Source organism: Daldinia childiae (genome assembly GCF_008694065.1).
Source record: "Daldinia childiae strain JS-1345 chromosome Unknown Scaffold6, whole genome shotgun sequence".
Taxonomy (NCBI): Eukaryota; Fungi; Ascomycota; class Sordariomycetes; order Xylariales; family Hypoxylaceae; genus Daldinia; species Daldinia childiae.
In genome coordinates, this window is record NW_022984647.1 from 70,554 (window position 1) to 96,057 (window position 25,504).

Here is a 25,504-nt window from a genome sequence, read left to right on the forward strand (position 1 = left end):
TGTGCTTGGACCTCTGTTTCCTTTATTACACATCATTTCTAGGACATTTTGAGGCCCTGAACCTTGCGCATCGTAATCGCACAAGCCACTTTACGCGCGTAGAAAGTCGCGTTTAGTGCTAAAAGGGGTTTCGCGTCTTGGAGACGCGTCGAGACTTGAATCCCCATTTAACACAGAATCTTGGACCTTTCTACTATCAACTTTTTTACAATTCAATTGCTTACTTTATTTTCCGCCTGCACGTCTAATTTGGCTAAATCGCCAGAATTCCGAGTTACAATTCATTTGCCTAAGAATTATTTTGAATTGATACATTTTTGAGGAAAAGCATTCACCGTGCCGTGTCTACGTCATTTAAGACACCTTCCGACTTGGGATATAGGTCGCCTATTAACTCGGCCTCGACCTCGTCTATACATACACTTATACTTACACTTACAAACCCTTAGTGTATTCAAACCTACAGCAACTTATACAATGTCTTCCACAAAGCGTAAGAGCGAAGGTCTCACATCCGGCGACGCCAATAAGAAGCCCAAGGTGAACGCGAGCATAACATCGTTCTTCGGTGCACCTAAGAGCTCGCCCGCCTCGTCCCCCGCGAAATTTGGTGCGGGCCCCGAATCGGCGCCCCTCAAATTCGACAAGGACAAGTGGGTCGCGGGCCTAACGCTAGAGCAGAAGCGCCACCTCCAGCTTGAGATCCAGACCTTGGATCCCAGCTGGCTGGTTCACCTCAGAGAAGAGATTACATCTCCCGATTTCATCGAGCTCAAGAAGTTCCTCGAGAGCGAGGTTAAGGCCAATAAGAAGGTGTTCCCACCTAGGGAAGATGTCTACTCATGGTATGTCAATGTTGCATCTCGTCTTCTTATGCTCTTACCTACCTCCATCCTAGAGTGCTACATACTCGATAGAGACTTGAATTAACATCACCCTCTCAGGTCTCGCCACACACCCTTCAACACAGTCAAGTGCGTGATCCTAGGTCAAGACCCCTATCACAATGTCAACCAAGCGCACGGTCTAGCCTTTTCCGTCCGCCCTCCAACCAAGGCTCCCCCTTCTCTCAAAAACATGTACATCGCGTTGAAGAAGGACTACCCGGATTTCGTGCCCCCGCCCAACGGTGGTGGTCTGTTAACCCCCTGGGCGGAGCGCGGTGTTCTCATGATCAATACATGTCTTACTGTGCGCGCGCACGAGGCTAACTCCCACGCGAACCGTGGCTGGGAGCGCTTCACGCAGAAAGTCATTGACTTGGTGGCGCAGAAGCGTACTCATGGTGTTGTATTCCTAGCCTGGGGCATCCCCGCCGCGAAGCGAGTTACTAAAGTTGATACCAAGCGCCACCTTGTGCTGAAAAGTGTGCACCCGAGCCCGCTGAGCGCGTCAAGGGGGTTCTACGACTGCGGACATTTCAAGCAGGCTAATGAGTGGCTTGCGAATAGATATGGTGCGGACGGCGTTATCGATTGGAATCTTAATCCATGCGAGAAGAAACCAGAGGAAGCGAAAAAAGAAGTTTCGCCGCCTGTTGTAGCTGTAGGAAAAGTGGATGAGGAGAAGGGTGAGGAGAGTAAAATCCTTCAGGAGGAGGGTGAAGAGGGCAAAGAAGATAAACTAACGGGAAGTGATGCTGAATCAAAGTGAGTCAACTTTCATAAATTGCGCATTATGCGGTTTAGGGATATGGAGCGTCTAGATACTTTTTTTCTGGTCGTACATGGTTACTGGTCGGCGTTCTATGTGGTTTACATATGCCTGGGCTGGTGTGTGCTTGTAGTATATCGACATTGTATAGGTTGAGGAAAAAGTCGTTCAGAGGCGGTCCATGTGAATAATACCTAGTTTGTTTAAGGAATGAAGTGTGTACCTCGTTAGATGATATGCTTTGCATCCGCGATGTTGCTAAGCGTGTTCTTAGTCCGTCATGTATAGTATATATAGTCGGTATTGTTATAATCGCCGTCTGTTTCTTCGCCTACTCGAGCGACAATGACTTATCAACCGAGTGCACTCAAAACATCGCGAGTAATGAGCCTATCCTTCTTGTTGGAATAGTACAATCGGTCAGCTAAGATATTGTGTAATAAGATAAGGAAATGTTTATTGTAATAGGTTTGACGAATACCCACCTAGAACACCGTCTAATCTAGGAACATACAATCGCTCGACCCTGGAAGCGAAATGAAGGGTTCGCTTCTCAAAACGAATTTCATCTAATACTGCAATGAACTTATGTAAGTAAGATAGTATTCGCAGAAATCATCACTAGTACTATAGATAAAATGGTAATAATTATGCTGGATCCGTTGAACGCACTCTGAGATTGAGATCGGAACCGAGATACCTATGGAGGGTATGGCAAAAGCACCACAGCTCTTGGCGCATAACGGGATCTGCGACGACGTTTCGCTGTGATGCTTCATAGCCTGGTGAAGGTTAGCTTTGCAAGGCTCATCTAAACGGATATGTCATCATCTGCATTAAGCTCGATCGAGGCTGTTGAAGAATTGTCTCGGGAACCGGAAATGGAGACCTTGCTACCCCACCATAGACCACCATTACATGCCGCCGTTGTACATAACGAGGTACATAGTCGGTCTGTTCTATTTTCTAGGGATTGTTGTAACGAAAATTTCGCTGATAGATAAGTGCTAGATCTTTTAATTATTTATTTGTTTTAAATTTTTTTTTTAAAATCTTTTATAGGTATCAAGATAGGTACCTACCTAGGTAGTGAGTCAGCTAGCTGTTTTTGTAGGTTCTTGCGAATGTAATGTGTCTGTTGTGTAAGTATGGCCGCTGGGATAATCGTGGTTGTGGGTTGTGGAGTGCTTCATGAATAATATCCAGATAACTGCCAGATAACATGTGCATAAGCCCGAGATCCCACGCTAGTCATGCAGGTCCCTTCGTCCCCTAGATTCATTGAACGTTCTATGCAAGGCGAGCCACACACCTGCACAAGTATGTTGTACATCGGAACTGTTCAGATAAATTGTCGACAGGTACAAACTTGGTTAGTGGCGTTTTCAAGACTCAGCTTCTCAAGAGGCTTAAAGCAGACTTAAGTTTCAAGGACCTGGCAGCCCACGCTCCTCGCCGTAATTTTGTATTAGTTTTTTCACCTGAGAAATCGTACAACCTGACGGAGGGATAGCTTGAGGAAAGGGAGATTGCAACATAATATGTACGTAGTATCCAGCCAATGTCTCGCACGAAACCCCTTGGAAGCCCAATGCGCAATTATTGGACGCGAAAAGTCGCGGTCGATGTAAGACACGCTCAATCCAATAGCATTAGCGTTTCTGTACCAATAGCTCGCTGCTAACTCTCCGAATCAGGCTTCTCCTGTTAGGGGTGACCTCACCACAATTGCCAACTCATCTAAACCCTAGCCTATAAGAAGCGACCGGCCGAACTGGGTCCAATGGGTTTCGTGAATTAATTGGCTTCGGATTCCGAGTGATGAGTTGTGCTCATGCAAGGTTGACGCCCTTTTAGAGAATGATCTGGGCGGGGAGGAAAGGGACACGATAATATCTTGGCGCCTCGTTCTAAATGATCTATCCCGGCGATCGGTGATAGTCAAGGCGACAACTCAGAACATAGTAACCCAGGAAAAATATCTTTCCGATGCTTCATATTCTTGTTCTCATATAACGTGTTACATAGCACGAAAACGGCTACAGGCAGGACCAAATCCAGATTAAATATAGCTTCAAACGATGAAAACGAAGGTTTAGGTAACCATGCGTTGGATGAATTCGGTCTATAGTGACATCTGAGGTGGCATTTGAAATAGAACTGCCGATGGTGTTCCGATAATGCTCAACCCCGTCTGTTCAAATCTCACGTTGCAGGAGACGAATCGAGCTGTTGCCGATCGAACCCAGGCTAGGTAGTATTTCGTTTCACGGCTGCGATAATAGATGCCCATAGCGACCTTAACAGAAAACGCTTCTCGGGAGGTACGCTGAAAGTGAAGCTATCGTCAAAATAGGTTTGGTACAACACTTGCTGTTTGAGTCGATGTGGGATGGTTCGAGTTTGAGCTGACAGCTAATTTACCAATGACTTGGTAACTTACCCGGTCTAGTCAGAAAACTACGGTCCTGGTTTTCGTGCTAGTGAGGCAAACATGGAAGTTCGCAGGTCACCTAGGCGGAAGAGAGATAGGTGCAACTCCACCCAATTATGACGAGGGCTCTTTAGCGGGACCTGTGAGCATTTGATGCGGGCAAGCCCACTTGATGTATGTATCTGTGCTGTATGTAGATTCATGACATGGATATAAGTTCCATGTGGGATGTGAGGTTGAAAGAAGTGGTCTAGGTTCTAGGTTCGGGTTGCTACATTTCGCCAATGACGATGGCTTTTTCGGGGAAAGACACTTGGTAAAGTCTGACCGGGCGCCGCCTGATTACCACTTCCCGCCCTGTAATTAAATTAGAGTTCTTGAGTAAGGGTGCGAACTTGTAAAGTATTCTCAACTGTGGCTTAGGCGGGAAAGTAACTTCTAGATACTTACGTTCTTGTTTAACCCAGAAAATCTGACGGTGCCTTGACCACGTTGGCCAACGCAACCCCTGCTGCACCTTCTCCACGCATGCTGGACACGTACTGGACTATCCAATTACAGCTCGGGACCTTAGCGGCGCCTACCTGGTGGGCTACCACTAGAAGAGCTAAAATAATCTCCTTCAATGCCGCTATGCCCAGAATAGGTAGTCTAAGCAAGCGCGCTAATGTACATTTACCAATCTTGGAGGTGCGGGTGTACATACTATCAAGGTAGATTTTGGGGGAGTAGCGAGGACGACTTCCTTGATCCGTCATTTATGGGAACCTCGTCGAAGTTTGGACCGCCCCTTAATATTATTATTTTTCTCCCCTTGGCGATTGGAACTTTTTTGAACTCTACCATGTGTGCATCTTGATACCCTTCGTTTTGCCGCTTCACGCATATTCGTGAACGCTTCAATTCTAATCGTTTGATCTTTCGTTACTCTTTTTCTTTTTTTACCCTTTCTGTCGAGGTGTGGTATCCTCTTATTGATTCATACCCTGGAGCTGGTTTTTTTTATTCCCACCGGTAAAGAATATCTCAAAACATACCTGGTTCGAATACGTCGAGCTCCGTTGGCAAATACCGTTCGATAATATTACTTGATACCCAACCCCCACTCTGTTGGCGCAACTCGGACAAGTCTTCCTCTACAAACATTTTATGCGTTAGCCCGCGTCATAATTCGACTATCAAAATACCCACTTGTCTATATCCAACGTTCTCGAACTTAGATTTACGTGGTGCTGTGAACGGAAACATTTTTTCCCATCTAGACGGGCACCTCAGGCCTACCAATCACCATGCCGAGCCTCTTCTCTCGAATAAGGGGCAAAGATGGCCCCAAGTCTAAGAAAAACGGTAATCTGGCTGATTTAGCAAACCAATTGCCTAACAAGCCGCGCTGGGAAGATGCATATACGCGAACGACGGTAGAACCCGAGGAGGTCCAAGAATTAGTAAAACGCTGCACAGAGGAAGTCAAAGCTAGGGGTACGAATAGCAGAATAATCATATCTTTCTTGAGCTAGTATGGGCTAATCCGTTCGCGACGCGTAGCTCTCGATCTTCCCTTTCTACTTCTCCCATTTCGACCGACTTCTGATCCTAGCGCCGTGCGCACCTTCATCCGCCACTTTTTCAATGATGAGAACCTACGCGGTGATGCCCTCGCACAGGAGCTACGGATGACTGAGCCTATGGTACGTTTTGCCAACTAGAACAATATGCGCCAGTTTAAGAAATTCTCATTAACAAACTCAGGTTATTTCGGGTGTCCTAAAATGGGTATGGAGCAGATTGCTAGGCGGCATTGTGGGCTGGGATGCCTACGAGCTTTTCAGAGTTGGAGAGCAAGGTACGACCTATCTATTTAGTACATGTGTGGAATATTATGCTAAGGAATGACTTATTGACTTATGATTTAGATTCGAATATGGCCCGCGATTCCTTCTCTACTTTCATTCCGCTGAGCGTCGAGAACCAGGCACGATCACATATCATATTCGACTACTTCGATTTACTCTCAGCTATCTCAGCTCATGGTAAATCGAACGGTTTTGGCGGTCGTAAACTATCTCGCATGGCAGCTTGGTGGGCCTTCGAACATAAAGATACTGGTAATGGTTTTGACGGAGGATACAAATCATGGCTGAGGTTTGCGTACCCTTGACCCTGAAATTTAAGATCGGTTCGCTAATACATCCTAGTGCTGCGGATGCGACGAGCCATCTGTTCTTTGCCTATCTAAGATCCTTATCACCCCAGCAGGCTCGCGCAGGTATTTCCATGCTCCCCATGTCCTTGCAAAAGTTACTGCAGGAAACCGAGTATCCCCCGCAGGCGCCGTCATTATTGATGTCGTCAACGTACAGGGTTGTTATGATTGTCGATGCTGTGTCGTCCACACCGTTTGCGCTTTTACGCCGTGCTAATCATTTCCAATACCGCGATGAGGACCAAGCTCTTCGAGAGTTTTCTGAGTATGAGGATCCTGTGAAGGCCCTAACCGAGGAGTGCCGCAGAGTTCTTAAGGCGATATCTCTTGCGAATCAGTCTCAAGTTTCTAGCTCGAAGCATTCTACTGGCCTACGAGATGCGTCGTGGTCGCGATTCGAAGATATCGGCTTTGGTGGTGCCCTAGAGGAAGAGGACGAAGACTCAGACTCGCTTAAATTTAGCCATGCTCGAAATCCCCGTGGACTACGGACTACTCCCGCGTCGGGCGCGAATCTTGGTAGACCAACTACTCCCTCTTGGGCTGACTTCCTATCGTCCGGTTTCGTCGATGACGCGCCGAACAGCCCCTCGAATCTCTTATTACCCCCGGATAAGATTCTACCCCCGATCGAGACAACTGTCAGGCAGCGTAGCGCCCAATCGCACCGTCCACGTCTAGAGAGCGATCGTCAGCTGGAACCTGGTGAATTAGCCAGTATCAGTCGATTCGACCTGGACGAGGCGTTCTGGTGGGTGTGGATGAGTAGCTTGGCGCCCGAAGAGACTGCAGAACGTAAGTCGGCATTTGGTAGGTGTTCTGTTCTCGAGACAGTTATCCGTCAAGGCCGGTGGCTCGTGATAGAGGAGATGGTTAAAGGTGCAGCCCCGGAGCCCGACGCCGGCGCGTATATCGCAGAGAAGAAAGGCCTTTTCAGCTGGACAAGGCGTAACAGAGGGATTTCCCGAAGCAAGTCAACTGCTAAGGCAAGTAGCGATAAGAATGATCGTCTGAACCCTGGTGGCGGTGCCGGCGCTGGCCTGAGCAAGACCAGTATCGGACCTGACCAGCAAGCCAAGATCCAGGCAGCGGCGCAAAAACTGCAGGCCAGGCAACTTCAAGAGCAACAAGCTAGCCCCAAGGTGGAACGTCGCGGGCGTACGGATACCGAGGTGATGAGAGAAAAAACTCAAAGTATCCTCACCCTGCAACCAGGCGTTGTAAATGTAGCTTCACCGGCCATGAAATGGGCGAGCAAGTACGACAAGGAAACCATCCGTGCAGCATATCTTGGCAATTCATTTGCTGGACGTGGTGTATCACAAACGTCGCTTCAGATGCCTAGCCATCCTCCTGGAACGAATGGGCTTACGGCAAATGGCGGTAGCCCTAAGCCGGACGTCCAGGAACAGCCGCAGTCTCCTATTTCAGTTCAATCTCAGCCTGAACCTGAGCCAAAACCCCCAGTGACGCCCAAACCTGCTCCGGTTACGGAAAAGAAGCTTGCGGCTCCGCAACCGATTCACCCCGCTCAGCGGTCGGAACAAACAGGTCGGGATTCGCCTTTGCCTCCTACTCCGCGTGAAGGGAAGAGCGTAGAAGCAGCCCGCGAGACTATGCTTTCCCCTGAACCAAGTAGTCCTGATGGAAAGAAGCACAAGAAACTTCACAAGGAAGACAAAAAATCTAAGTCCAGCGGTTTTAAGAAGCTATTTGGCCGAAATAAGAATCGTCAATCCAAGCTACCGGAGAATGCCGCCGCAGATGTGAATAGCATGCTAGCAGCGCAATCTCTGGCCCCGGCACCGGCGGCTCGGCCGCCTATGTCCCCAGAATCGGTTGCATCTCCAGATCTCGAAGCTCTAGTGGAACGGTCCGAAGAAAAGACGCCGACACAAACCCCAGTAACGCCGGTACGTCCCGGACAAGGATATGAACCATCAATCGACGACAATCTATCTCGTGTCGATACTGCCGATGCCGCAGAAGCTCACACCGAGTTTTCTCGCTTCGATCAGGGTCCTCTCCTAGACCAGCCTGCCTTTATTCCCGATGATGATCAGAGTGTTGATTCTGCTGCGCCGCCACCTATTGCCAGACATTCTAGCCGCCACCCTGCCCTGGATGACGATGATGATGACGATGATGCAGGAGCTCCATCACCAAGTGTTCCTATGCAAGACCGATGGGCCGCCATTAGAAAGAATGCCGCCGAACGGGTCACTCGACCAAGCGAAGAGCAGAGCCGGGGTGCGCACAGTAAGACGACAGACGATGGCGACGAAACCAGTGGCGAAGAGAGTAAGCACCCTGTTTTTGTGTCTAGTAATTCAACCGCTAACGTATAGCAGCAATCGAGTCCCGTGTAGCCCGTATTAAGGCTCGTGTCGCTGAGCTGACAGGTAACATGGAGGGTGCCAGCGGTCCCGTAACTCCCTCCAGTCGCCGCTAGAAGCGGTGTTTTAGATGACGACTTGGCTACGATACAAACGGATATCTGCATCATGAATTCGCCTGCATCTGCACGCCTGAAGTTTTCTTCGGACACGCTCTTCGCTTTAGTTCTACTCGGCACACCAAGACCGATTGTTCATTAATATCTGGCATGAAGCACTTTTCTTATTTCGATGATACCATTAGAACATGCCCATCCCATGTTTCTTTCGCAGCCAGAACCAGACGGGGAGAATTTCGGTTTACTAATTCGAACTTTGACGTTCAACGTGCAAATACGGTTGGAATTTTCCAAAATTAGTAACTATTCGGTCTCTTACCAAAGTCGCTTCGAGGCGACAGTAACCCTGGATGTAAGAGCGCATAGCTTGGCTATGAACCGGAGATTTTCTTGGGTTGCTGTTACATCTGGCGCGGAAAAATTACAAAGCACTACAGCGGACTAATTCTTTTCGGTTGTTTTTCTAGCTTCCGAGGTGAAGAGTAATGAGACGACGAGGGGTGGAAGATACCCATTCGCGCGCGGAATAGGAAGAGGGGAGGAGGAGCTTGGAAGATACCTTGGTGCTTTGTTTGAAGAGGTACCTGATGCGTTTTTTTTTTTTTTTTCTTCGTTGATTTCTTCGATGGCAAATCTTTTTTGGGCAGCTGGATTTTTCGGTGTAGGCAATAGGCCACCAAAGTTAACTAGCAGATTATTATCTTCTCTCCAGATGTGATCAGCATCCGAAGGTGAGGCCAGAGGCTCAATTCGGGAGTTAGGCAACTGGACTTTAAATACCGTTTCTGGTAGATATGGATCATCTCAATAAAAACATTGTGTGAACCCGATACAGAGCTTTTCTCTGATAGAATCATTTCATAGTGATATTGCAAATACTTGATGTATGCGTGCGTAAGTTGATTAATTTGATAAAAGGGCTTCCACCTAAATCTATTATAATTATACCTAGAGGGATAGAGGTAAGGGAGGTTAACAATAGAACAGGCGAGATAGGTACAGCATAATCGATAGTAATTACGACCCAACTATTTCAGATGTTAACTTATCATTTTTGTCCTCTAGCTTTTAACCCGGTGCGTACACATTCACTGGGGTTGAGAGTAAGTATTGAATAGGTAACTAACCACACGACATTACATTAATTGCGCGACAGGCCAACGTCTGTTGCTAAATTAATAGGGCTATAAGCGAAAGCCTAGTCTCACGGTCCCGGCCTGGCCCGGCCCGGCCCGGCCTTCGAGATCGGACTTGGCAAGGTTTATACAAAATATAGCCATCTGATATGCTTAGCCCTTACTTGCTTACGTACTTTTACCTTAGGTGGCTTACTTATCTGCCTCGTGAGGAAATTGGACGATATAATCTTCCGTCCTTTGCGCAAATATGTAAGCTGGGCAAGCCACGACCGACCGGTGGACAAGTAGGACAAGATCCTAAGCTAAGACCAGCCACCGGTGACACATACCGGATCGATCTACTAATCGTCTATCGTTCACCGGGTGGCTGTATGAGACAAGTGACTTGTCTGTTAGCTAAGTATCATAGGTAGGCATATGTTTTAGAGTCCGCATCATCGAGTCGCCAAGCTAGGTTAGGTGGATTGCTTACCCCTGACTCCTTATTTGTAAAACATACATCTACCTATCTACCTATCTACCTATCTACGTATCTACGCCAAGGTGTACGTATTACAAAGACCAATATGACCTTCTTCTTACCGGTCTCATCCTATCCCACCTCGCTATCTTGTTCGCTCTTCGCTCTTTGTGAGCCGCGCGTCTGCGCTTATTCGCATACGTAGCCCGCTGGCCTGGTACAACACGACCCCGATCCATAACAGCCCTGGCTAATCAGCCCTATGACCTAAGCTATGCCTTACCTCCCCACTCACGGACGCTATAGCTCGATCCCCGGGTACACGACATTCATCCTAAGACCATAGTTTTCTGTTCAGCTAGCTTACCTAGGCCGTGAGGACAACAGCATGCAATGCAGGTCTGAGACAGCGCAGATAGGACCGCATAACAGTTTAGTGGCTAGTTATTAGCTTGCTATCATGGACTCGGCGACTTGGCGTTCGTGATGCATGCATATGTGCGGATATTATATACCTACATTCGCAGCATGATACGGGAGTAATATCGTTGTTAAGGGGTGGGGGTTATTTATCTTTCGTCCCATCTCTATTCCCTAACTTGACTGGATTACAGCCCAGTCCGCTTCTCACCTCTTCCCGTCTAGTGCAGACCGGCAAGTTAGGTACCTAATATTTACGTCCGTAACAGACACAGCCCGTCACTTAGCTCGCCGACTAGGGTGATACTTATATACATTCAAGCCCTGCCAGCCCTGCCAGCCCTGTCAGCCCTAGCTCCCGCGCCGGTAAGCCACGACGTCATGGCCGACCCTTAGCATCTAGGTTAGCGACCTTCTCGAATCCCGCATTTCCGGTGTCGATATCTTCTTATTGGTTGACATCTACCGACTCTTCATCTAATCTAAGGCATTTTAGTTGGCAATATCGAGCCCTTGCTAGTTGAGGTAGATCAGCAAGATGGGATAATCAGCATTATCTGAATTTTTCGAACCATTGTGCCTATTTTCCTACATGCGTAGCAATAGACATCACAGTAGAACAACAACAAAAAAAAGGGGGGAGAGGGGGATAAGAATCAAGGTCAATGCTAGTTTCATTCAGGATCTGGTAACATATGCCCAATCCACCGCTGGTATCTCTAACAAACAAGCCTAAATAAGGTAAATCAATCAAACTGTAATAGTGTACAAGCTGCAAGTTTCCACCAGCCCCAACGCCGTCCCGATGTTTCGTCTCTCACGCGCAAGTTTCCCGTCTCCAACTTTTTCCCGCGTAGAAAATGCGATATCAAGATGGCAAATTCACACACACCACACAAGTTCCCATTACTCATTCGTCATGTCCGTCTCTCTAAAACAGCGAGTAAAACTGTATTGTCGTATGGTTGTAATGATTTTGGTAAAAGGGATCAACATATCCAATGAATTGCAAAAGTGACCATGAAACGCCCCTGAGCGCCACGCCATGCTGTAGAAGTGAAACAAAAAGTGGTTGCATGGCGCCAAACATAAACGAGCGAAGTCGCCACAGGTCGAAGTCGAAACTGGCAAATACCAGGTAGAAAGCGGAAAAAATAAACGAGGTATCCAGAAGTTCAGCGCGAGATCCAGTTATGAACGTCCATCGATGCTCTCTAAGATGTTGTACAGTTGCGAGTCGAGTCGCGATATAAATACGAATTAAACGGAATCGGGATGGATATATAGTATCATGACGGTATGCCACTAGCCGTCAACTCTTATTCTCTTGGGCTCACCGCCTTCTGGTCCGTCCGAACCATGGCCGGCCGTTATATCCGGGCTCTTCCGCTTCGTAGTGCTCGGTCCGTTGTCATCCCTCAGAAAGGAAGGACCCGAACCAACCACCGGCGTAGCAAAATTCAGAGGACTCGGAAGTGTGTTACTATCAGTACCCCGGAAGTTCCATTCCGGATAGAAACTGCTGGGACTAGGCAAGAACTCATTGTTAAGGAACCTTGATGGGAGCGCTGATACGGGCGTATCAATGTTCATACTATTGTTCTGAGTTTGAGGGTGGGGTCTAGCGAATGGATTTGGCGGCCCAGTGGCTCCCGCAGACAACATAGCTGATGCTGATGGCGAAGGAGGGGGGAGTACTACTCCAGTTCCGGGGCCTTCTATGCCGTTCCGGCGCGGTACTTGCGTAGTCGTGTCCGTGGTGGTGCGGGGTGAAGTAGCCGTATCACCACCAGCTGTACTGCCGTTGTCAGACTGCTCCTCGGGGATCTGGACCTTTAGACGGGGGCGCGCTCCGCCGCCGACTTTTAGGCTGTTCGAGCGAGAAGGAGGGGTGAATGTGGTCTCGGGAATTGTAGGAATAGAGTTGCGAGAATGGCTCAAATTAGAAGTGTTAGAGCGCTGGGGGAGAGGAGGGGATGAATCGGATTTGGGTCGCGAAACAGCCCCCACGTCTACCGACTGGGACCGGTTTCCATCATCCTTTGTCCGGGGTTCCGCGTTGAATGAGGCCATATGCTGAGACAAAATTGATCGGTTCTCGTCAATCGGAGTGAAAATGCTATGTTGTTGTTTACGCGGCGGCATTTTCTTAATCGCGGACACAGTATCTAATAGAGGCTGGCTGGACCTCTCTTGGAGCGGCTCGTGCTTCGGTTCTACGGGCGCAGGAGGTTGTTGCGGTTCCAGCGCGTGCTGGTGTTGGTGCTGGTGCTGCGGGGGCTCTAGATGCTGAGGGGGTGGTTGCGGAGACGTGTGAGGAGCTTGCTGCGGTGGTAACTGGTGAGTAGGCTGCGGCGGAGAAGGACGCGGAGGCTGCGGAGGTCCCTGCTGAGGATAGCTAGGAGGTACGGACGATCGGCGCTGGTCTTCCATATACTGCTGGACTTGGACAAGCGGTTGAGCATTGCTGTATTGGTATTGGGCTGGAGCTGGCGGCGGGATTCCGTGCTGATAATTAGATTGGCTCTGCGGGTTGTAGATAGCTGGCTGAGGCATATACGCGTATCCGTTAGTCTGGGGAGGTCCCGGCTGAGGGACGCGCAGGTCGCGGCGGGGATCATTTCGAGACGACGGCCTAGACACGATTTGTGGTTGCGGTGTGTGGCCCCGAGGTGCGAATGGCATCCCGTTAACGGGAGGCGAAGGGCACGGAGTATGGTGCCTCAAGTGTTGGAAAGGATGTTGGCCTTGGAAATGGGGAGGGATCATCTGGGGCTCGACAGAGCCTTCATGGCCATGAGGGGGAGTACCTTCGCCATCTTCGTCGTCGTCGTCATCGCCGCCGTTGAAGTCGTGCGGTCCTTTATGTTCGTTCGGAACACCATGCTATCCCTTTGTCAATCATATTGCCCCCTCAAAAGTTGCGGGGACGGATGAAACCAACATATTGGTATCTTGTAATTAGATCTCTCATGTCGCTCGAGGAGTACTCATAGAGCTTCTTATTGCTGCCGAAGATAAACACGGCGACATCGACGGAGCAGAGTACGGACAGCTCATGCGCCTTCTTGAAAAGGCCGCCCTTTCGCTTCAGGAACGTGCTATAGGACACAAATGTTAGCCATTGGAAGCGGACGCGATTTGAAAAGTCGAAGGACTCGGATTGTGAGGGTTAGCTTACACAGAGCGGTTTCTGTCGTCCTTGATGGCTTTGATCTCAATCTTTCTCCGTCCCATTTTGTCGACTGTAAATATAAGGTAGGTGGAAGAAAGAAATATAGGTTATAAAAATGTGAAAGGGACAAAGTAGGTAAGCGATAAGGCTTCGCCTCCCAATTGCCGTAGGATTTAACTCTGACGGGTATGGATTTCTCGAGCCGGTTGATAGCGACTACGCGACGGGTAGTAACGTAAAATATATTTGCCCATCCAAGGTCCGGTCCGCGAGGAAAGAAAGTTATGATTATATCTGACAGGTAGAGACCAGCGGAAAAGAAGGTTTCAGGCTAGTATATACTGAACTAGAAGTGTATGGCACCGGGCTGAACAAGTTGTGTCGAGCGATGACTTAATCTGACGTGAAGGGGCTGAAGGGCTGTATGTGGCAGGCTGTAGTATGTAGGTCGAGTGGATGTTGGCCGAGTGGATGATGAGTGAGTGGATATGGCAAGTTAGATATGGAGGGTTAGGAGGAATAGCCGGGTTCTAATATTTGAAACGGGTCGGCGGTGGTTTATGGATGGTTCTTGTTGAACGGGTTTATCCACGGGAGAGGAGGTGGAGGAGCGGTAGTAGAAGTATATTTCTGAACTCTGGCTTCTTGGAGAACTTCTTGGGGATGATGTATAAAGTATGGTTCAAAAGTATGGTGCACGCAGTAAACAAACTAGGCTATGATGGATTGTCGTCTCTTTTTTTTTCTTTCTTGAATCAGTTTCCCGAGATATACATTGATACAATACATCAATCGGTGCACTACTTGGGACTTGCAGGACGATGGGGCTGAATCTGGCGTGGTTGGTTCTAATAATAGACAGAATCGTGTTCACTCGAGTTTTTTTTGTGTGCGGGAGAAACAGAGAAAGTGGGAAAAAGGTCAAGGAATTGGGGGGGGAAAGGAAAAGAGAGGGAGGGGGGATGGTGTCACACACACTTCAGGACAAGTTCTGCTTAAGAATTAAAGCATGCTAAACCAGGTGAGGCCTAGTTAGTTAGCTTAGCCAGGTTAATACTTCTTAGTACTAGTTAGCCAGGTACTTTGCGAGGTAGACCCTTTCGCTAGGAGCGGAAAGGTCCTAAGTTAACCGTTCACCGATCCACTTCTAGTGTATGTATGTACCTCTTCTAACCACTGCACACTAGGTACCTAAGGTATTATCTGCTGCAGGTGTGCTGCAACACTACTGTGGTGCACACTACAAAGTATACTACCTACGCAGCTACCTAGGTACGCAACTACATACACTAAGCTATCAAGTACCCAGTTAGATATTGCATCTATGTACATACATAGGTAGTCTATCTGTCTATCTGTCTATCTGGGTATGCAGAAACATACAGTTTCCCAACTCAGTAAAGGCGCATATAAACCCAGCCTTACGTAAGTCTGATGGTTGGTTAACAGATGGTTTAATGACCTAAGAGGCAGTTAGATACCTTCCAATTAGGTACTCTCCTAGCTCAATGGGATACACTAGCCCAGCCTGCCAGCCCTAGCGTGTAGCGCGACCAAGTGCCACAGGGGAGAAAAAAGACCCCTGGCAGCAAGCCCCGGCCGCCTCTTTCTATAGCCTGTTGTTTGTCCACTGTAAACTGCGAGCAACAGCACAATGATGCACTATAGATGGAGAAAATGGCGGAGGCTGCAAGGACCAAATGGACCAAGCTAACGTCCGTAAAAAGAAAAAAAAAAAAAAAAAGAACAGCCGTGTGGCTTAGACTTACCGCAAAGCGCCCAATCGCCCTTTTGAGAAAGTTGAGTAAAGAAATACATCACACGATACACTCTAGCCTTACAGATTTACCCTACCTAAGGTACAGCCCCGAAAGGGCAGAGACGAATCGGTATCCTGACAATTCGATTCTTATTTTTCGCTCACTTATGGGATTCAGATCATTGGTATTGCGCATCGTCGTCATCGATCACCATCGTGAACCCCTAGCCATCTCCTCCTACCGCACGACTCAAGCCAATCAACGTCGTATCGTAGCCCGTGGCTCGAAGTCCCTAAAGAATCCTTATCCATGAGGAGAAAGGTTTCATCACTTGAAACGGCCCCCAAATTGAATTCTCATCCCTCCTTCTATATTGTACACGCCAGCTATCCCTTGCTGTGTAGATACATATTAGATATGGTGGTACTTACGCCAATAGAGCCTCATGATTTATACAACAATACGAATTTTACCCACATACATACATAGTCAGGTATAATTTCAGGGGCGGTGAGATAGGCGAGTATCAATTAAGCTTCCATGTATATTTTATTTCTTTTACTTCTCGAATATCGCCTACTTCTGAAAATCCCTTGTTACACCTGCGTCGTTCAAGGCCATGTGTTCTCAGTGTTGTATAAAGTCTCCTTGAAACTACCGCACCTTGAATTTTGCCGCCCGCTAAGCTCGCTAGAGACTCACTAAAACGTGCCAACTCGTATATTTGCCCTTGCGCCGTGCATCTTCCCGGCTGCTGTCTAATACTATACAGCTGTGCTGGCTTCAATATGGATAATATCCATAAGGAGAAGACCCTTGCGGAGATCTGCGAGCATCGGGTCCGGGGAAAACAAGCCCAGAGCAGTCTCTGCCTCCGTTCTTACATATCACATCAGACGAGTCTGTCTGTTTCTACATAATAGCACTTACATAGATGAGGGTACATGTTACGGAACTCGGAGACTTTGACGCTTACCTGTCTGCTTGTTTCTCCAAGTATAGAAAAGAGGATTATGATTATAGAAACGGTATACTCTTGTCGGGCGAGTCCTTGCCCGATATAGTACTACCGCTATTGTAGAATCGCGACAAAGCCGCAACGCATGGTGAAGCAGGTCTATCGAATTCCATCACCGCTGTTACCCAATCTCTATGTTTCTAACTTGATCCGCCATTCAAAGGGAGTATAACTAAATCTCTAAGCGCGAGGGACAAAGTGTTCTCGCTAGCGATTCGGTGCCGAGCCCATCTTGCACCAACATGCATAGCACATTTCTAGGGTTGTTACGATACTCGGTAACACTTCAAGACTAATCGGGACGGTGAAGTAGCGTAATAGGTAGTAGGTTGATACAAGGAATGAGAAAGGAAAAAAAAAAAAACAACCAAAAAGGTCGGATAAAAACAGTTAGGGAGTTAGGGGATAGAACGGTAGGATTTCATGCCGCTTGGCGGCGCAGCCCCTCAAAATCGGGGCCGATATCTAACGGCGGTTAAGCGCCGGGGAACGGAACAGAGTCCTATCTTTCCAACGAAGAAATCGCGTATCTCTAGCTGCAAGTAATTACATTACATACCTATTGCAAGGCTGGACAAGGAGATGTGTGCAATCAGCAATCAGAATTTATAATTTTGCTATTTTATAACATTTGCACCTTGCACGCATTCGCATCGCATCTGCATCTCGCATGGCCCCCCTCCCTTCCCCCCGGACCCGGATTGGTCTGTGTAACTTAACTCGATAGGTTAGGTGTTCCACTATGCACGACAGCCGAGCCGAAAATGCTAAAAATAGGCTATTTATAGCATCATCACATGGCCCCACCGCACTCCGCATCCTCACCTTGCTACCCATTTCGACCAATTAGCCCGCAATCTCGCGCACCTATGTGGGCTAATTTATCCCAACTTGTCATAATTTGTCCGAATTACTGGCCGAAGCAAAGCAATTTACCCTCCTGGTAGACATGGGTAAAATCAAATCAAAAACGGGTATGGTTACTTGGCCCGGGCTGTTCACGTTACGATGTACGGAAATTTTAATCGTAGATGATGATACCTCTACTACTGCTACTACTACTATATGCATATCATAGCATCCCGTATTCTAGGACGAAAGGAACGAGACTAAAGGTTTTTTTTTTCTTGGGGGGGTTTCTTTGAGACTTGACATGATAATATGCTACGGACAAGTTTGAAAAGTAAACTCCGGAATCTCCTTTACGGCAAAAACTCAGGTCTGGTATTGGAGGGGTGATCACTGCTTATCAGGATCACTACTGCATACCGCCCAGTACCTGCAGAGTGCATGATCATGATCCAGCCTCAAGGGGAGAAAGGAAACAAATGAGAAAAACTGCTCTCTGTCTCTCCTCTTTCTCATGTTGTGGAACGGTTAGAAGCGCTTTCAGAAGGGCTATGGAATGAATAATGAGATTGTGACAAAAGACTATGACAATTATATGACAATTACCTACTTAGTACACATATAAGACGTTGGTAATGATGGTGATTATGGAAGAATTGCTCTCTTTGGTCGTATAATGCCTACGTAATACGGCCAACCCCTTGGAGGAATGATAGCCCATGCTGCGCTGTTCCCCTGTCCGCAGTTGGGCTAATTAATCCTTTATCCATCTTTCTGAGTTTTGTTATTCTTCATTCTTCATGATGTTAGGCCCGATTAGTTCACTCCTTTTCATCCCGAAGAGATTGGTTACGTCTCCAAGGGGCTAATACTGCATTCCAGCATTCTGGGGTCTCCCAGCTGGTTTCTATTGTGTAAATGTACGTATGTATATAGCTATAGTAGGAATAGTATAGGAACCAAGAGGAGGAAACTATGCAAGTGATGCGGGATGGAATTCGTAGCTCGTTCTAGCCACGATCCATCCACGTATTCTAGATACCTTCTAGCTGTTAATCTTGGTGGGGACTTTTACTTGATACTCCATAGATATCACCGATATTGGGGGCTATAAGTGTTTATACACAACATTATAATTACATTATAATTATTCTTGGCTTCCGGCACCGACACCGAATCTTTAACGGGGCTTGATCTAAGTGCAGCGCCACTCTTTACTCCAACTACCGCGACGAACGGGCCTACAGTTCGGATCGCATCGAATCGAGCCCCCAGAGGAGCGTGCGGCAGGGCTGAAGTCTTGATAAAACACGGTTCGATCGTGGATAGGATCGCATATCGATGTTACAGCACCTAGGAAAATAGATGTTCAAACGAAGTGTCGGGACCGGAACACCGGAGCCGAATACTTTCTACGCATTCTACACATTCTACACTGCCTTGCTCCTTGCTCCTTGCTTTTTACGTCCTCCACTGCCGCCCCCAAAACAGCTGCGCAAAGGACAATTATCTTCCGTCGTCACCTTCGGCCCTTGCCCTGCATTGTACCATGTTGCTGTCGTGCTTGTATCACGTCACGGCCTGGCAACGTGGCAGATCGACTTATCACATATGCCACTTATCTCACCTAAATCGCGGTATAGAAGTTGTCAGAGTATAGGTCAGAGTATAGAACTAGTCAGGCACACACAAAATCCCGTCATCCAACTTGAGACTAACTATTGTTCTCTCTTCTCACACAGTGCCTACATAATCAATGTAGGTAGGTACATATATGTCTTAGACGTATGATTCTACCAAGCTGCCATCTTATTCGCTGCCCGCCTTTTTCTTGTCTCTAGCGGTAAATGTCTATCTGCAAATAATACGCATGTTGCAATATTGAGTCCACTTGCGTAAGTACCGTTGCATTTGATTACCACCTTTACAGATAAGCGTTCCTCTTCAGAGTTTTCACTACTACCTACCTCACCGCATGTCTTCTATTGCTGCAGATACAGAATAGCTAAGGCAGCAGCTGCATAGGCAGGTTATCAGAAAAGGAAATCAAGAGAAAACTTTTTCTTTCTCCAACACGAATACACAAATACACGAATAGAGATGCAACAGTAGAGTACCTAGGCAAAGAGATATCAGGAAGTACCCGGAGAACTCTCCGCATCCACGTGGCACGGAAATGCACGTCAGTATTACATACCTCTAAAGGCTGACAGCATAGCGGGTTTGTGGTAATACTCTCGCACCTATTGCTTCTAAGTATAGCAATATGCAGGCTTGCGAGCACATGGCACATGGTTTCGTTGCTACAGAAGTCTTCTAGAAATTGTTAAGACCATTTTCGTATTACCGTTCTATCTGCTTAGGCGCTCACCACCATTCCAGGGGTTCGGTTGGAGCGGGAGACTTGCATACAGAGAACTACATACTGTCCAACCACGAAGAGCGGGTGGTTGCACTGGACCTTCCATCGTCCAAAACAAATTGTAAATATCCCTTGAGAATATTCTTGTAGCTATGTAGAGCCATTCTCGAACCTAAACACCATGCCTATGCTTCCAAATTTGGCCACGCCCCTAACCATTCCCGGACGTATCAACCGACTCGAAATTACCATCCTAGTGCCTTTTTGGGTAAAAACAATCGACCTGCCCTATGCCCCAGGGGCCTCGAAGAAATGAATCGGCATGACCGAGAAGACGAAGGGGAGGAAAAGGGGAAATAGCTATACGTCAGTCGTACCAGAGAATTGTAGTAGCCTCCCCTTGATCCACATTGTCTTAATTATCATCCCGTATAATCGGGACTCGTTAAACGTAAATCTATTAAAGAAAACAGAAATGAACCACCGCAACCGTCTTCCCGTTCTCCGTTTACTCGTTAGCCGATGACGGTGCAGCAGACGGTGCTCCGAAAGAGCCGAATCCGCCATGGTCGGCACCCCCATTGCTCGTCGTGATTGTCCCGTTAAGCAGGGGACATTTGCTATATCGGAAGTTAGCTTATGTGATTACTTTGTGATTAATATGTATATAAACATGATAAAGAGATCGGAGCTTAATAGGAAACTGATAAGACTGTCTATGCATATTTGAGAAAAAGGGCGATCAGTATCGGCGATGTTATAGGCCGAGCAGCAACGCGAGACGTGATTATAGTTTTAGGAAGCATAATGTTCAAGGTAAGTCTAAAGAGAGCAATAGTGCCAGTACCTTTTGTTTGTTTTGATGTGTCCTACTTGTCCGCAGTTGGCACATTTTCGAGTCGTACCGGCTGATGCCTTATCACCAGCGGGCGGATCCGGAGATGCGTCAGGGTTAGTGTCGTTCTTCTTCTTTTTACTCTTGCCTTGCTTCTCGCGGATTTGGCGTCGATCTTGGTTCTTGAGGAGCCTCGAGAGCTCCTTGTCGACACTACCAGAATGTTAGAATTTTATGAGGCATTTAATAATCACTACTTACAGTTTCTGCTTCTCGCGATTGTCATCCGCATCGGCAGTAGGCTGTAGACTATAGACACTAGAGTTAAAAATTATATTAGCATAGGTTGACTTCTATTGTATGCGACAAGCTGGATCGACTTACTCTCTATTCTTTTCGTCAATTTCTCGGCGTTGTCTTAGATAGCTCCTTATGACTGTCTGATTATCTAGGATGATGGTTTCCGTGATAATCTCTCCGGATTCGTTCCGCTTCCTACGAATGATCTTGAGCTTCTTCCTGCCCGAACGGCTAGCTGCACTGAAGCGGCTGAACTGGCTACGTCCGTCATCCACCGGCGCAGGGGTCATATCGGGCTGTCTCGAATTGAAGCGATCATCCTCATTAGCTGTATCAAGAACGTCTGCGTCGTCATGCGTAGTAGGGTCGCTAAGTGTGCTCTTCTGTCTCTCCCAGATCTGATGAATGGCCGCGTTATACATATCCTGCTGCTTCTTGACGTTGTACGAATGGCCGCCGTTCGCCTTACGTTCGCGTTCAATCGCATCTGCCGAAGTAGCCAGGGGGCCCTGTACAGCATTTATATAACCGCCCTTCATAGACGTCTTTATAAAACTGAATCCAAGGCCGTGGCCGGTAGGATCGCCTTCGCCATGGAGGGCCACCATAGCCTTGCCCGCGCTGGCATCGATGAAATTCTTGGTAAGTTCCCATGGTGCCATCTTAGCCACCAATGGTTCTTCCGCATTGTCATCATCCTCTTCCCTGTCCTTAGGATCGTAGCCGGCATTTGCTAACGTCTCCTGGCCGATTTGCATAGCTTCTATCAGGCATGCATCTTCCGGCTTGATCATAGATCGTATAGCGGCTTCGTCCATGAGCGTTTGCCCTTCCGGCAAAACCCATGTCTTCCTCTCTCTGTCGTACAGAAGAAATTCTTTCATCTTCTGTCTGTTTTGTGGATCTGGCTTCTCGAATACATGAGGTGTGATTTCGTTAAGGCCCACATCCTGCGTTTCCTTCTTCTTCATCATGCGATATGCGATCATCTTGAGACGGTTCTTCGACGTATTTGTGACCTTCCTGGCATGGGGACCAGGCACCTCCAACGAAGGGAACGTCTGCCCAACCGTGTAGACATGATCAATTTTGCGAAGATAGAACTTCGGACCTTCGGTAGCGTTTGTTGAATATCCGAGAATGAAATCATTTGGTCTAGGCTCATGTCTGAAGATCGGGGCACGATACATCTCGTTGTGCAACGTGGGGACCGTCTCGCCCGGGTCCACAGTACCGAATATAGAGAAGGGCGATCTATCTTCTGGTAGCAGCAGGTGACCTTCGCCGATGTCGAGTTTCGGGAGCTTATCCTCGTCATTTCGATCTTTGCGGCGGTAATAGTTGATCACGCGGCTACCCATGCCAAAGTTGGACATCATGGTGGGGAATTCCTCGCAGTATTCGAAGAGAACAGCTGTAGAGTTGTCGTTTAAGCTGAGGTCTTTCGTATTACGGAAGATCTCCTGATTGGTCTTTCCTTTCGTATCCTTTCGCCTAACCTTCGTTGCTTTGCGTACGCCAATAGCATGCTTCACGATCTTATCTAGCTCAAACCTTTTGCGGTGATGCTCCCAAGGCTTGACGTCAACCTTGGTTCGATAGAAGGGAAAAGTTAGCTTGAGCGCCGGCAAGCTGTGCTCGACGGAAAGATTTGAAAGAGTAGCTCTGACTTTGCTCTTGTGATTCGCCTTCAGCGCCTCGTACGCGTCGTCGTTGGAGAGGTTAAAGTGATGCATTACATCTCTTCTCAGCTGGCCGTTAGCCATTCTCTTAGTCTTCTCCTCGACCTTCGGGCGTTTAGATGGTCGCTCCTTCCCTCCATCTTTATCGATCAAAAGGTAGGGGTCGTCATAGTCTAGTCTGACGTGTTTGCTAGCTCGCCGCGTCTCTCCGAGGAAGTCATCAATATGGCGAGTATCATACGATGATATCTTCGGGAGACCAGGTTCGTATCTACGTCGCTTCTTCGTAGCTTGCGGTTGCAAGAATTCTCTCTCCCAATCATCCATTTCGTCATCATTGTCGACAGCAGTGATACCCTTCTGAATAGATGAGTCGGCATGCGCGAACGAGCTCCAGTCGTCGCATACTGTGGCAATCTCGTCTAAGCTGAAGCCCCCAATAAGTGACTGTTCTGAGGCTGAGGTGTCTGAGTAGCTATCTGTGGCATCTAAGCCCCGGTCGTCCTCGTCATTGTAACCGCCTCTCTGAGCAGACAGAGCACTCTCCGGGATCCTAAATAGTTTTGAGGAATCGGCTTCCAGTTCTAGCTCAAGCTTGGTAGGTACAAACTCGGGAGGATCCCTGTCCTTATTCGGGGGTTCCTTGTATATGTATTCTGCGGGCCATTCCGGGAACAGCTGGTTGAAGAAGAGAGTCTTATGTTTTGCAAAACCTGGGAATTTCTGCGCCAGGAGCTCATCTACATTTTCAGGAACCTTCTGAACTGTGGTATCCTCTTTGCTGACCTGGTTCATCCATTTATCTATGGACAAGTTATACTGGGGGAAATTAAGTCTCTGCCTCTCCTCAAATGACATGTTCTTCCAAGCCTCGTCCGTAACGTCGCGTTCTTTAACCAGTACAGTCTTGGTTGGCATAGTTAAGCCACCCGAGGGTTGCTCTGCTGCCGTGTCGGCTGCAGGTGGTGAAGATGGAAAATCTGGTTCGCCTTCGGGGCCGCCTCCAAAGAGGTCATCCATATATTCGTTCTCATGGCTCGTACCTTCATCTTCAGTAAGACCAGGAACTTGCGAGATGCCCGCACCAACAGCACTAGAACCGTCATCCGAAGCCAGGTCACTATCGCTGATGTCTTCGAAATCGATGGCGTCTACTGCCTTATCCGTTTGATCGATTACTTTGTCGCCAAATAGTTCGAAGTTTTCCGGCATGGTAACTCTTCCCTCGTTCGAAAATATTTTGTTAATATCATCTTCGTCCTGCTGTTCCTGTGCAGCCCAATCAATAGTTTTGAATGCTTGCCCATTTACCTGGTCGTGATCGGGCTCCTCCTCCTTAATGGTGACCCCATCTACACGAACCGAGCCCGAGGCCGGGGAACTTGCAGTTAAATCGTCCATGATATCTCGCGCGATTCTAGCGTTGTAAAGGGACTTGTCGACGTTGTCGGGGACGTTCGCGAACGGAAGGATGGCAATGTGCTAGGCTACTTCATGTCAGGATAATACGGACGCCACGCGTATGAACTTCATCCGAAATATAGAATCAAAGAGGCGCGAAGCTAGCAAGCAAACCACGCGCTAGATGAGACCAGAAAAAAAAAGACTATTGGGGATAAGAAATTGAAATTGAGATTGATTCGTAGATAGTCGATGAGTTGAATGGTAGGGGCTTGAAATTGGGAAGTCGCGTTAAAGTGGTACCAAGGTACGTCTTCCTAGACCGCGGGGGAAGCCTTGACCAAGATTGAACCATACATAGGTACCTATGTACGTACCAGGTAAATCATATACACACACCCCAGGGTCTTTATAGGAGACAGATTGGTACATGTCAATATTTCAGATGAGGATTTCTTAACAATAAAGAGACTAGAAAAAGAAAGTTAAAAACTAAACGTCAATAACTTCTGGTAGTGATGTATCTTTTGGATTCAATATAACTACCACCTATATTAAATGCACCGTTAATGCTATGAATACCTAGGTAGTTGAGCATACATATCAAGAAGTGTACATAAGGCAAGGTGTGAAAGAAGTTGAATCCTTGGGAGTGAAAAATCAAAAGCTTAGCACTTACATAGAAAGAAAGAAACAAAAGTTATGGGTCAATTATGTGGCTAAATAGCAGGTACGTAGATCGTGGCTGCCAGTTGTACTATGTAGCCCTGGAAGCAATGGATCTACCTTAGGTATTAAAGTACTTGCTTAGTCAGCTGGCCTATTCCCAAGGTGCCTATTCGGCAGCTTTCAGCAAATGTTGTGAAACCCAAGATTTATTTATTAATAAAAATACTGCCACCTTTGTGTATGAAGCATGGCAAGAGTTTCCGCAAGGCTTTATATTAATCACAGCACCAATACATTCAGACTTTTTCGAAGAAGTTTTCTTTTTACTCTTCATAATCCCGGATGTCTCTGTTGTTTCTCGCTCATTATAGGTTCACGAAGTTAACAGTTTCACTTTATAAAATACCAGGTAATTATACAAGTCGGGAACTTAAAACTCACTCTACCTATTAGATATTGATATAAATATATTCACTTCTTCCCTTTATCCGACCTCTATCAAAGTTCAAGTTCCCTACGCACTAGGTATGCTGCAATGATTACCCCGCAGCATGACCTTTGTATTCGCGGAGCACCCGAGGCCAAAATTGTATTGAAATCCTAAGGTCCTTTTTACAAAGGAACCTTCTTTACATGGCTGTCTGAGGTCGTACTTGTTGCCGCGCAACCCTCTAGGAATCCTGCATCAA

General features: G+C 47.4%; 4 protein-coding genes across 4 annotated transcripts; 2 read left to right on the forward strand and 2 right to left on the reverse strand.

The window, feature by feature from the left end:
- Positions 1-477: 477 nt before the first annotated feature.
- GL218_05935 (Uracil-DNA glycosylase) lies at positions 478-1,653 on the forward strand (the record flags this gene model as incomplete). Its single annotated transcript, XM_033582629.1, has 2 exons — positions 478-845; positions 945-1,653. The coding sequence occupies 2 exons, from the start codon at positions 478-480 to the stop codon at positions 1,651-1,653; spliced, it is 1,077 nt and encodes a 358-aa protein (XP_033433896.1).
- Positions 1,654-5,376: 3,723 nt separating this feature from the next.
- GL218_05936 (Morphogenesis-related protein MSB1) lies at positions 5,377-8,742 on the forward strand (the record flags this gene model as incomplete). The annotated part of the gene is made up of 6 exons (XM_033582630.1): positions 5,377-5,566; positions 5,633-5,775; positions 5,837-5,930; positions 6,001-6,229; positions 6,283-8,591; positions 8,642-8,742. The coding sequence occupies 6 exons, from the start codon at positions 5,377-5,379 to the stop codon at positions 8,740-8,742; spliced, it is 3,066 nt and encodes a 1,021-aa protein (XP_033433895.1).
- Positions 8,743-12,069: 3,327 nt separating this feature from the next.
- GL218_05937 (Transcription factor RLM1) lies at positions 12,070-14,001 on the reverse strand (the record flags this gene model as incomplete). Its single annotated transcript, XM_033582631.1, has 3 exons — positions 12,070-13,650; positions 13,709-13,865; positions 13,946-14,001. The coding sequence occupies 3 exons, from the start codon at positions 13,999-14,001 to the stop codon at positions 12,070-12,072; spliced, it is 1,794 nt and encodes a 597-aa protein (XP_033433894.1).
- Positions 14,002-20,436: 6,435 nt separating this feature from the next.
- GL218_05938 (uncharacterized protein) lies at positions 20,437-24,146 on the reverse strand (the record flags this gene model as incomplete). Its single annotated transcript, XM_033582632.1, has 4 exons — positions 20,437-20,548; positions 20,776-20,976; positions 21,025-21,081; positions 21,148-24,146. The coding sequence occupies 4 exons, from the start codon at positions 24,144-24,146 to the stop codon at positions 20,437-20,439; spliced, it is 3,369 nt and encodes a 1,122-aa protein (XP_033433898.1).
- Between the last annotated feature and the right edge of the window lie 1,358 nt (positions 24,147-25,504).